At 45.6% G+C, this 12,618-nt stretch overlaps 1 protein-coding gene across 1 annotated transcript in view; it reads left to right on the top strand.

The window, feature by feature from the left end:
• VGLL4 (vestigial-like family member 4) overlaps positions 1 to 9,710 on the top strand; it is a 15,362-nt gene extending 5,652 nt beyond the window's left edge. The window contains exons 2-4 of the mRNA XM_010018774.1: positions 2,996 to 3,218; positions 6,219 to 6,339; positions 7,779 to 9,710. Of these exons, the coding sequence (XP_010017076.1) occupies positions 3,078 to 3,218; positions 6,219 to 6,339; positions 7,779 to 8,047 (531 nt within the window). The 5' untranslated portion in view covers positions 2,996 to 3,077 and the 3' untranslated portion in view covers positions 8,048 to 9,710. The remainder of the gene's footprint in view (positions 1 to 2,995; positions 3,219 to 6,218; positions 6,340 to 7,778) is intronic.
• Positions 9,711 to 12,618: the final 2,908 nt, after the last annotated feature.

The raw sequence follows: 12,618 nt of genomic DNA, 5'->3' as shown, positions 1-12,618 counted from the left end.
TTGTGGGGGGGGGGGGGAGGGGGGAAGTTTTGCTTTGCTTTAGTTTTTTCCCAGCAAAAACTCCAAGTTCCCCAACACGTAGGGCTGCGGCTGTTTGTGTCAGGTGAGGAGGAGTGAAATAGGTGCTCTTCTGTAAACTGGAAAATGGCTTTTGCTTGGGAATTTCAGGAGGGTTGGTCATGGTCTGTCAATTGGGCCTGTCACTTGTCAGCCCTGCCCCCCCCAGGAAATTCAGCACTGAGTTGCTGAAATCCCCAGTTCTAAGGAAAAAAACCCAAGCAACTGGTGTGGCTGCATTTTTTGCTTTATTTTACAAGTATTTTTGGGTGGAGGAAACAAAGTTTTTCCTTTGAAAACTCAGCTCGTGCTTATTAAACCAAAATACAGTCATTATGACCAGGGATTAATTTTTTTCTTTGAGGCAGTGAGAAGTGGGAATCTTCTGGAGCTGCGTGTGGGTTTGCAGCTTCCAAATGGTTCTTTAAATTGTAGTAGACCAGATAATATTTAGTTGAACAGTAAGATTTTGGCTTGCAGCCATCAAAGATGACTGCACTGCAGCAAGCAGAGGGAGCCCCCTCTACACAGCATTGCCTTTATCACTCGAACAATGATTTTAGCCATGTCTTTTCATGTTGCTATTCCAGGTACAAACCAGCCGGCAAGGGCTCACTGCTTGTGAACTTCATGCTTGCTTCCTCAGGGGTGGTGACGGATGATGCTGTGCTCAGTGGCTGCCTCAGTGCTGTAACTCTAGATGAGGCTACTGTACTTTAAATATAGAGTCTGTTGTGCTGCCTCAAGTCACACATTTGCATCAGTCATTAGCTCAGAGCGCTGCAATTCTAAACGTCTTTCTTCTGAATGCTGATACTGCAGAGTAGTCTGGTGAATTGAAATGGGACCAGCGCTGGCAGGAGAGGGAAATGTAGCACTGTGAGAATCTATTTCCTGGTGGTTTGTGTGCTGCTCTTTTGTGTCTGAATCTGGCCTGCAAAGCAGGATTCAGGAAACACATGATTTTCAGAGAACCTCTTGAGCACCAGCTGTGAAACCTTAAAGGTTAGATTTTATGGTCGATTCTGCTAATCAGCAACTACTAATTTGTAATTAGTTAAGAGGGATAAGGGATGCAGGGGGGAGGCAGAGCTGGGGGATCTGAACGGTTACGTACGGTATTATTCTGTTGACTGTTCCCTCCTAAGCATGTCAGGGGAATTTGGCAGAGAGAATAAGCTGTGTCCTGAGGTTCTGAAGTCACTGGTTGCCTGGCATCATATTAACCCTAACTTCTACCATGCTAATTGAGTTTTGGTTCAGGCAGCAATAGCGGATCTCTGTACAACCAAGTGACTCCTGGGCAAGCTAAGGAATAGCACTGAAGTGCTGGTTAATTCAGCAAAGGTCCCGTTCCTCAGTGCAGCAAAGATCTGGATCCTCACCTCAAGAAAGATTACAGCTTTTCTAGCTCTGACACAAGCAGGGCCACAGGGATGACAAAGATGTGGCAACAGTTTGTACCTGAAGAAAGTATTACCTGGAAGAAAAAAGGTTGTTGGGCAGAGAGATGAACTCGGGAGGGGTGTGAAGGTGATCAGGGAGCCATGGCTTTGCCTCTCCTAATACAAGAACTGGGTGATAGCAGAGCACGTCAGTAGATTTTAGGTTTAAAAGAAACAAAAACAGCCTGTGAAGAAAAGGTACCTAACAAGTGTGTAGTTTAAATGAAGGAATCCATTGCCACAGGATGCTGTCAAGGCTAAAGGTTTGTGTGGTCCCCAAAGGCACTTACACAAATGCTGTGCAACTCAGTGACCAGCCTGACTCCCTGGGGCACTCCTGAAGGTTTTTCCTGGAGCAGTTTGGTTGGTAAGCTTTGGGGTTCCTTGTTTCCCTCTGCTGGCAGGGCTTTGGCTTTTGTTCCTTTTCCCCTTGGCTGTCAGCCTCCCTTTTTGAGACTTTCTCTGATATTGCAATAGGCAGTGACTTCTTGGAGTTGTAGATTACTTCAATACTGAATACTCTTTACAGACCTTCGTTTCTAGTACTACAGAAAACGTTTCTCTGTTCTTTTTTGGTCCCTGCCTAATACTCATCAGAGCATTTTTAAAGATTGCTCCAACATATTAATGTAAGTTTAAAAAGTGGGGAAAATACCTTGGATTTTACCCTTTTACACACAGGACACTTCACTCTTGCTTCAAGAACCTTCTGAAGACAGAATTATATGTTGCATAGATGCAGCTTTCTCCTTCAGTGCTTTCCTATGTGAAAGATGGACTGAGTTTGCCCTGTCACACTGAGGCACTGGGTGCTGCAGCACGTGGATCCCTCACGGTGCTGCATATCTTTGGCTCACTGGATTGCCTTTAATGTATGGAAACTGAGATATCTCACATGTAATCAATATTATTGTAACTGCAGTGAGTGACAGGCTAATGATGTGAGGACGTTTACTGAGATTTACTGTTCAGAGTTAGTTTGAAATTATTCTTTTTAAAGAACGGTTTAATTCAGTGATTCTGGGAAAAGTGCAGTTTAGCTTTTCCTTCCTTTTCAACTATGAAAAATCCTGCTTCCTGCTGTGACTCGCTGCGTTTTGCTGATACCAGCCATGTCTTCTGAGGAAAATAAACTTTTCATGGGCTTCAGTAATGCTTACAGAATACTGCAGTGTCAGGACACAGAGCGGGATTAATACTATGTTAAACGAGGAGGTGTCTGATCTTAACAGGGGTGTTGCTTTAACTCAGTGCATTTAGCCAAGGATCTGAAGGAATTCTAGGCTGAATCAAAACGTTGGTTACCAGAGCTTGCAGATGCAAACCATTGGCTGGATAGAGCAGGGATACATCACGGGGGGTTCTCTGCCCTGCCCCACAAGCCCAGCAGAATGCATTGCCTCCTGTCTCTTGAAGGGATTTAATGTTGCATATCTCACTATGGCTTGTAACAACAGTGAGTCCTTTGACCCTGTTTTTCTTCCCTGCCTCAGAAACAAGACTGCCAACGGAGATTTTCGGAAGGAGCACAGAGAGAGGAGTCGCAGCCCCATAGAGAGGGCCGCTGCCCCAACAATGAGCCTTCATGCCAATCACATGTATGCCTCAATCCCAAGCTTGACCATGGATCAACCTCTAGCACTGACCAAAAACAGCATGGATGCAACCCGGACAGTTGGCATCACACCTACACTGACTTCTGTGGAACGGCAGCAGGTACTGGCTTCTAGTTGACAAGAAGCTGTGGGTGGCGGTAGGAATCGGTGCCGTAGCCACAGTGAGGACTGCCCAGGTGTAAGCAGAACGTATTGTGAGTTACAGTAGGTGGGGAGCGCTATTCCTCAGGCAAAAAATATTTCAAAAATGCACAGCGAATGTCCAAGCTGATTGTCTTTGATGTGAATAAATCACTGAGCGTCAATGTACCTGTCACACACTTCCTGCTTTCTCTGATGCTTCGCGAAGGTTGTGAATGCTCTTTTAATTGGGAATGCCTGTGTTTGGGCAGAGCTCCAGAGATAGGCAGTAAGTGATGGGGACTGCTAAAGGAGAGTTGTGAGACAGAAAGGGCATCACAGAGAATTTTTCGCTGAATTTTCCAGGTGAAAGCAGCTGGAATGACCTTAGTTGGTTGAGCCAGCCAACAGCATTCATTGTGCTGTTCAGAGCAATGTCCTATCGCTGTTTCACAATGACTTTTCCTAAAGCCAAGTAATGATTTTTGATTATCATTTATTTCCATATGCTGGAGTGTTCTGGTTTGGTTTTGGCTGGTTATTTGGGTTTTGGCTGGTTATTCGGTTTTTGGCTTGCCATCTTGTATGTTGTCTTTGTTTTCCTTCAGAACTGCTCAAGATGAGCTATCTTTATCCAGGTTAGACAGTAATAGTTTCCTTCTGTCATTATTGCTTTTATCCCAAGTGGAGAGACAAAGCAAGACAATTGAGTTGCAGTGAGCTGCAGCGTTGAGAAATCAAACTAGCCCATGTACCCAAGCTCTTCCTTCCTGCCTTCCTCCCTCCCCTGCTGTGATGCCCTGCAAAGGGTAAACACTTGGAGCAGATGATGTTTCAGAGGCTGGGATTTTGCATACACAGTGTGAGAGCTGCTTTTCACCGGAGCTGTATACTTCACATCTGCTCTCTGGGTTTTCACAGTGGTTGCCTGTGTACACTTGTCTCTTCCATTTTGCTCTGTGAAAAGGCCAGGCTCTGCACTAGCGTAGCTGCTCTCTTGCATCACTTGGCACACAGGTTGCAGAGCTATTGTTCTGTGCAGAACGGCTCCTCTTTGCTCTCAGCGTTGGGTGATGACAGAGGAGGAAGGGCCTCACTGCCACTGACGACACTGGTGCCCTTTGGCAGCGTCCCTGCAGCCAGAGCAGCCACTGCCTCTGACACAGGCCTCTTGGGGTGTTTGACTTGGGCCCGTTCCTGGTGCCTGTTACCAGGTTCCTCTCTCGTTATCTTTGACATTCTGATCGAGGTTACAGTCTATTTTCTTGGAAAACTGGATGTTGAGGTTAGACCTCACTGAGAGCACAGAGTAGAAATCACACAAAACAGAAAGTGTATTGAAAATTAGAAACCCAAGTTTGAGAACTGGTTCTTTTGTTGGTTTGGGGTTTTGGTTTTTTTACACCTTAATCTGTTCAATGAGATTTTCATCTTGCCCTCTTTCCAATAAAGAGGTGGGAAAAAATCCTTTCTTATTTCAGCTGCTGTAGTCACTGTCACTAAATTCTCAGCATTTTCATCTAAATCTGTGCAGTCTGCACAGTGCACCTGTATACCCAGAACTACACATACCTTATCCTGCCCACAGAGCCTCTGTGGTGTGGGGAAGTGCATCCTTGTCTTTCCTTCCCACCTCTTGCATGTCTAAAATACTCTCCTAAAGAGAGAAGCATATATACAGTTCTCAAAAACTGCTTCATAGATAGACAAAGTCTTGGTCCCTATAAAGAAAATAAATGCTTCCAGAAAAATCAAATAATTCTTTATTTACTTTTATTACTTTGCTGCAGTGCAGTAAGATATAAATAGCATCATTCCTGTTGTGTCCAGACAAAGAGTGTTAAACCTTCCCTTCCAAACTCTCACTTTGGCCTTGCTCTTACTCTGTATACTGAAGTACCACCACACCATGAAAACTCTTTTCCTTCCTCATTGACTGTATGTGGTGAAAGGTGAAGCAGTGATTCTTGTGGGTTTGCTGCACAGGTCTGTGAAATGGACAGGAAATTAAAACTGTGTTAATTACAGCAATTCAGTTCGTCTTTTAGACACTTAGCAGTTAACTTGCATTGGCTGGAGCCAAATGGACTCCTCGCACTGTAAAATATACCAAAGATGCAAAGCAAAAATACTCTAATGCCCTTTATTTCCCTTCAGCCACCTGAAAAACTGGGACATTCCTCCTCCTAAGGCCTTGTTTCAATGTAACATGTACATAGTGAACAACTACGAGAAGAGTATTTTATGTTTACATTGTAGAGAGTATCCATTGTGGAATTCAGGTTATGGGATGGACGCTTTTGGGAATTTGCATGTGTTGAGAATGCAAAAGGATGATGTATTAAGTAGCACTAGAAAGGCAGGTTAATTACAATAGAAAAGTACTTGTGGTCAAGACTCACTCAGGTGCTCTTTGTAACTGAATCTTACGGGCTTATTTTTAGTGTCTGATGTAGGGAATACAGGATCAGTCAGGCTGGGAAGAGCGAGCTCCTCAATGAAGAATGGTAACATCAAAAATCGAGTAACATTAAGGCAGTAAATATCTCTAACACGTGTAAAGCCTGGCTGAGTCCTGGATCCACGAGGATCTGTGGCCCCAGAATGAAACAAGTGTTTGACGTGTTGACATTTAGTTCTGCATATGTGATGTTGTCTGTGAAGTTGAAACAGTCACTGTAAAATCACTTCAGTGCTTTTAATGATTCGCTTTTACACTGTACTTTTCCTATATGGCTGGTTGCCACTTAAATAACTAAGAACCATTATGGAAATGCACTGTAGTGTTTTTTTTAATCAGGCAGAGAAACAATAGCTGAGTATTTGGGGGTTTAATATGCTTCATTGAATCGGACAGTTTATGGGTTATTTCACTGCTGGGATTCTGTTGAGTGTCTGCGCTCCAGTGCTGCTGCACTGAACTGCTGCTGACAGGGCTTGGGCTGACAGTGAGTGACAGTTTCTTTCTTGTCCCCCTCAGAACCGTCCCTCGGTGATCACCTGCGCTTCCGCCAGCAACCGCAACTGCAACCTGTCCCACTGCCCCATCGCGCACAGCGGCTGCGCCTCGGCCCTGCCCGCGTACCGGAGACCCGCCAGCAGTAAGTGACCTGCTGCGGCCTGGGCTGCCCCTCACACCTGGGAGAGCGGCGTGGCAGTGCAGGCACTGATGCACTAACAAACAGGGACAAAAGGAGACAAAGCAATGGACACCCCTCTGCATCCTGCCCAGGCAGCGCGCACACATCCCTCTGCAGTTTCCTAGCCACCAGTCCTGTGCCACAGTAGGAAGTACCAGTTCAGAACTGGGGAGAGAGAGGGGTTTGTTCTTCCCGTTCTGAAAAGCTGCTTTAAGTAAGCAAACACCCCACACAGACAAGTCACTGTTTATTGTCTGATGGAGAGCAGATCCAGCCACGCTCTCGTTTGAGGTGCTGCAGTTTCCCCACTCCTTCAGGAGTCAGGAGATTCAGCTGCAGTCACAAAAGCCTCTTCTGTGACACCCTGGAATTCCACAGTGTGTGTGTGTGGTGGTTGTTGTTATTCAAGAGATCCCTGTATTGTTGAAAACTGGAATTAAAAACTGAAGTGAGACCCTGGAGGGGACGCTTCACCCTCACAGGAGTTACTGCTGAAGGACCTGAGAGGATAGAAGTTTGCTAGAAACCTGCTGCTACTTGTCCAGGGCGAGCTCCCTCCTTGAGCCCCAGCTGTGGTTACGTGGGCTCTGCAGCAGTGGTGAGCGTTGTCAGAAAATCCGTGTCTTGAGTCACTTGAACAGGTCTTGGTGCCATTACTGCAGTGTATTTTGGGATCAGTCAAGCCTTTCTGTGGCACGAAGGGCAGTCGCATGGATCCCACCAGTTTGAAGGGGTTTTTTACAGATAAATCTCATGTAGACACACAGATGTTTCTAAATCATAAAACTCCTGCTCTCACATTGGGCCTGAAGAATTACTGCCCCCGTTGCTCAAAACCTGTCTTTTAAGGTTCTTTGTTTCTCTTGCAATACTGTGACACTGTTTTAATGCTTGCAGTACCTAATGCAAAGGAGTGAAGCAGTCAGCTTTCAGACTGGCTCCCAGCACCAGCAGAGGAAGGTGACACCCTGAAATGAGCGTTTGGCACAATGCAGTTTAGAATGAGGTCTCCTCCTCACATCCAACTGGTATCAGCAGGCTTGGGAGCTGATTTTAAAGAACTGCTTCCATCTTTAATTGTATTTAAGTCTAAATGCAAGTTCTGTGTGACTGCCTGGGAGAGGGTTTCTATACAATGAGAGCCGTGGTTGTTCCTAGCCTGAGGAAGAACTAAAATTGTATATAAAATGCTTAACTGCTGCAGGTTGCAGAAATACAAAGATATTTAACTCCATTTATTACTTTTCTTCATTTTAACCCCTTCCATCTTCTCCCCCCTGTACACTAACGAACAGCTCTGTACCAATGTAAAGTCTTGCTTTATGCTGAGGAAAAGGGGAGAAATGGCACGGTTCTGCCCTGAAATAACAACACATTTTCTGCCTCCTTTCCCCATGCAGCTACCACCACCTGCGACCCGGTGGTGGAAGAGCACTTCCGCCGAAGCCTTGGCAAGAATTACAAGGAGCCTGAGCCAGTGGCAAACTCTGTGTCCATCACGGGATCAGTTGATGACCACTTTGCCAAAGCACTTGGGGATACGTGGCTGCAGATCAAAGCTGCGAAGGACGGCGTCTCGAGCAGCCCCGAGTCCGCGTCGCGGCGGGGCCAGTCTTCCCCCTCCTCTCACATGGTCAATCATAATCACTCGCCCTCCGTGGTTTCATGAGGAGAGGACCGTGACCCTTGTGAATTTGCATGGTTTGACTGAGCTTTGAACAGTGCTTATAAGGTAGTGCTGGGGGAGGGGAGGTTAGTTTTCAACACATGTTTTTGTGTACTCACTTTTTGTTTGTAAAAGGGTGCCCTTAAAGACGATAGCAGGAACTATTTCATAAAGATTCATCTGATGTAGCATCCTTTTTTTCCTGCCTCAATTACCAAAGAAACCTCTGATGCAAATCTGCTGCCCCTTAAAAAAACTAATGCACGCTAATCCACAAAAGCCATCACACGTAGTTGGTTGACCCAAGTGCTTTTTGCTTTTACTAGCTTCTTGAGCCTAGAATTTGTCTGGTTTGCTTACATTGCTTTGGGGTTTTTTGTTTTGTTTTGTTTTTCTCCCTCTGTGAAGTAACGTTGTATGTATATACTTGAAAAGAACTGTCATGTATGATTTGCACTATTGGAGAAGGACTGAAGTTGCATAGCAACTTTCTGGAAGATGATGCTAATATTTTGAGGGCAAACTGCTGAGAAAAGGGTTTAAGGATGACATTTCTATCAATCAGTTTGATTTTTTTCTTAAAGCAAAACAGCTTTGGAAGGGGAAGTCTCATACAGGTTATAGGTCTTTCTCTCTTTAGATTTCAGGTGCTTAGTGCTTGCAACTGGACTGCATAATTTACAGAACACGGGCATTTCTTCCTAAACACTGCAGTTTGTTAGAGTAGAGCTGAGGTTGGAGGGTTCAATAGTGCTTAACGATGCATGTTTTATGAAAAATAGCTGGTATCTATTAATGTATAGACAGTAAGAATCATAATACTTATTAGCTTTTCTTCAGAATTAGTTTATTTTTGTCAGTAACAATCCTAGATATACTTACTGCTGGTACAGTTGTACTCTATGATATTTGTATTTGATATTCACTTTAGTAGCAGCCAGCAAAGAGGACAGCCTCAGGCCAGGCCTTGGACGACGCAGTCAGAGATAGATGGTGCGTGGTACAGGATGCTACAGCTTTGCGCATGACCGAGTCATTGTTCCTGTCTGCTTACCAGGGATTTGCTTCCTAAACCCAAGTCTGTGTAATCCACCTTGAACCAGCTGCAGAAACTTGCTACCGTGACGTAGCTTGGCTGGACAACAGATTGTTACAGTTTGTGAAATATGATCTTTAGTTTTTTTTAAGCTTATCCATAAACCTATGCCAAGTTGCAGCATACATTCCTCCAGTAGAGAACTTTATACAGGTATTACTGCATTTATTATCATTTGCTATATTAATAGCTACTAACTAGAAATTAGGCGATAGAGGCAGGCGTAAACCTACAGCTGGGCTAGTAAAGAGCTTTTCTTCTTGTTAAGTGTAACTGCTCTCCCCCAGACATTCCATCTTCCCAGTACAGTTGCAACTAGGGCTTTGTTTTTATACTGGGTTACCTGAAACAATGGGTTCAGTGTAGAAAGTTAGAACTAGTTGGAAGATGAACTACACGTGATGTATTATGGACTATGTTACAGTATTGGGTCCATTGTGGCTTTTATTTTCTGTGTTTTGTTTTCTTTTTTAAAGTTAAGCTATTTAATTTGGAAAAGAAGGTGCAGGGTGGAAGGATCGGGAGATTGGCTCTTGCTCTGGTTGAGAAGGTGGCTGCTCAATTCTCTTTAACAAATGAAACCCCCACCACCTAAGCCCCCAGTTTGACACATTTCACTACCATCCTACTGGGTAGTCAACGCTTCCTTGCTTTGGCATTCAGTACCCTACTCTCTGTAGGAAGATTGTTAAAAGAACACTTTTTTATATAGGTAACTTTAAGACCATCGTTACGCTGTGCGTAAAGAATGTACAGAGAAATTTGTAGGTATTTTTTGAGGAACAATTAATTTGTTAATGATATGTAGCTATTTAATTTTTCCCTTTCCTTTATTGTAATCATTCTTTTTTTTTTTTTTTTTGTTTGGAGAAAAAAGTTGATCTTTTTTTTGTTGTAGATTTGTCTGTAATACAGTAAAAGTGCAGGAACACAGTTATTCTATGAGAACACTGCATTAGCATTAATAGCCACTAGTTTGTTATTGCTACAGGCTACTGAGCATCGTAACATTAAATACTAATGCTGTAGATGGACTCTGTGGAAAATGTGACTCCTATATTTCTTTGTAAACACGAATAAGATGATGTTTTTAAAGCTAATATTTTCAATAATAGCTGTTTTACAAGGTTACATTTACTTATCTGAGATAGGTAAATGGATTTGAGGGCAATAAAGATTTAATGTGATATGTCCAGTAAAACATATATTAGACACAGTAATGTCCTGAAAGCCAAAGGGTGGGGGGGAGGTGGAAGGAAACTAAACTGAACTCGCCACCGTGAGCGGTGGTGGTTCCTTCCCGGAGCCAGGTTACCTACAGCTGCGTTGGGCAGACTCTGTGTGTGTAAATCTGTACCATACGTCTCCCGCGGCCTCATCCCATGGGAAGAGGGGTGGGAGGCCAGCTTTTTTTTTTTTTTTTTTTTTTTTGTACTTAAAAGTAGCCTTAAAGAACAATAAAGTGCTCTTAAATCACCGCGTGTCATCATCTGTGCTGTGCTGTGCTGCGGGCCCCGCGGCTGCTGAGCGCAAACTGCCCCAACCTGCTCTCCTCCCCGGGAGCCCCCTTCCCGCAGGACACCAGCCACGGCTGGGGCATGTGGCAGGGACCAGGGAACCTGCTGCTGCCCCAGTGGGACACAGGCACCCTCCCCACACCCCCCCGGCTCTGCCCGGCCCCAGGTTGGAGCACACCCACTGGTGCAGTTCCTGCTCTGCACATCAGACACCAGTGTCCTTGTTTTGTCCCTCTTCAGGCTTTATCCCGAGGACAGGAACTCCTCCCTAATGAAGGCAGCTCTGTTTCCAATGTAGAAATCCAGGGGCCAGCAGTGTTTCCAGAGAGTGTTTTCCATTCATTCATTTGACTGGAGATGGTTAATCCCTAAAAACAAGTGTTCTGATTACCTGATTTTGAGGAAGTCTGGTGAACCAGGCACAAGTTTTCAGAGGAATTTCACACTGAATGGAGCAGACGAGTCTCTGGAATTAGAGAAGGAGACCCTAAAAACAAGGAGACACAAATTGTTGTATTGGAAGCACCTGCATGGCTTAGAAAGCCAGGTAGGGGTAACAGGTTTCAGTGTCACTGAGCAGGTGACACTGTTCCCGTCAGAGGCGGGGTTTAGGAGGTCCCAGTAGGACACATCGAGCCTGATGAGTTTAACACATCTGAGACACAGCCCTCTCCCGCTGTCCATGGAAAGCAGCTAAATACACACTTTAAGAGCCCTTGGGACGGAGAGGCCGGCGACACAGAGCCTCCCAGTCTGCTTCCTGATGGGAGCTGGCTTCCTGTTAGGAAAAAAACCCATCCCTGCACCAACATTTTGGGGACAAGCAGCGTTGCTACCTTTCAGGTCAGTAACTTCCCATGCTCTGTTTTCTACATGATAAAGGTTAAAATACAGACATTTTCCTACCACATTAATTTTTCTCATTAGCAGTAATGTTACACAAAGGGTGGCACCATGGCCTGGAGAAACTGGACCCTACACACATGCTTCACATGATTAGTAAGTAAATCCTACACTACTTGTCCTGGCTTATCTTCTGTGACCTAAACAAAAGGTAACTTCCCACTGTGTGTCCATAACCTCACCCCTACACACACGTTACATGTGCTAATTTCATTCAAAGCAGGAGTTAAATTTTAGAAACCAGACCTGACATCCCAAATACACCGGGGATGGAGTTCGCATCTTCTGCATCGTTCAGCGAGTGACCTCTCCTGGATACAGTTTCTATGTATTTCCATCTGCTTTAGCTGTGAACATGAACTTCACACACAAACACACAGAGGCTGGTAGGCAGTGATGATCTGACACGCCAGCAGCACAACGGGGGTGGGGTGTACAACTGTGCGTAGCAGCACGCTGGCAGTGCTGCTTTCTGAGTACCTGCTAAATCTGTACCAACGGTGCTGCTGGTACCTGAACAGAGGGAACCTTCCCAGGGGATTCTGCTCACTCTGGGAGGCTGTTGGGACCTTGCACAACCCCAACAGCAGGCAGCAGCGAGAGGGGGTCACAGGCAGCAGGTACCAACACAGTGTCTATGCTCAACAGAGGTGCACTGGAGTTGGATGTTGAGGTTCCTGCCACTGCTGCAGCAAACCCAGCCCGGAACTGCTGCAGCTGTGTGTAAGGCAGCTACACCACGACACAGTGCAGCTGACCTGCTGGACCTTACAACTGGCATGTTCACAACACCCAAAGGTGTAACCAGCTCAGCACCAGAGATGGAGCCATCCTGCACCAGCAGGAGCTGCTCCACCGGCTGTGCTGGGGCGCGGGGCCTGCAGGGAACAGACCAGGTCCTCCCGGGAGGCCAAACCAGCCCATGGTGACAACACACAAACCCTCCCGCAGCCCTGTTCAGAAGCCCTCGTGCAGCAGCAGCGCTGGGAGCCCGCGGCCCATCCATGAGGGCTGCGGGAACGGAGCCAACCCCCACACCAACACGTCGTGTTGCTCCA

The sequence above is a fragment of the Nestor notabilis genome, unplaced genomic scaffold, assembly GCF_000696875.1.
Source record: "Nestor notabilis isolate BGI_N333 unplaced genomic scaffold, ASM69687v1 scaffold22177, whole genome shotgun sequence".
NCBI lineage: Eukaryota > Metazoa > Chordata > Aves > Psittaciformes > Psittacidae > Nestor > Nestor notabilis.
Note: the sequence above shows the minus strand (reverse complement) of the source record. Positions and strands in the feature narration are given on the sequence as shown.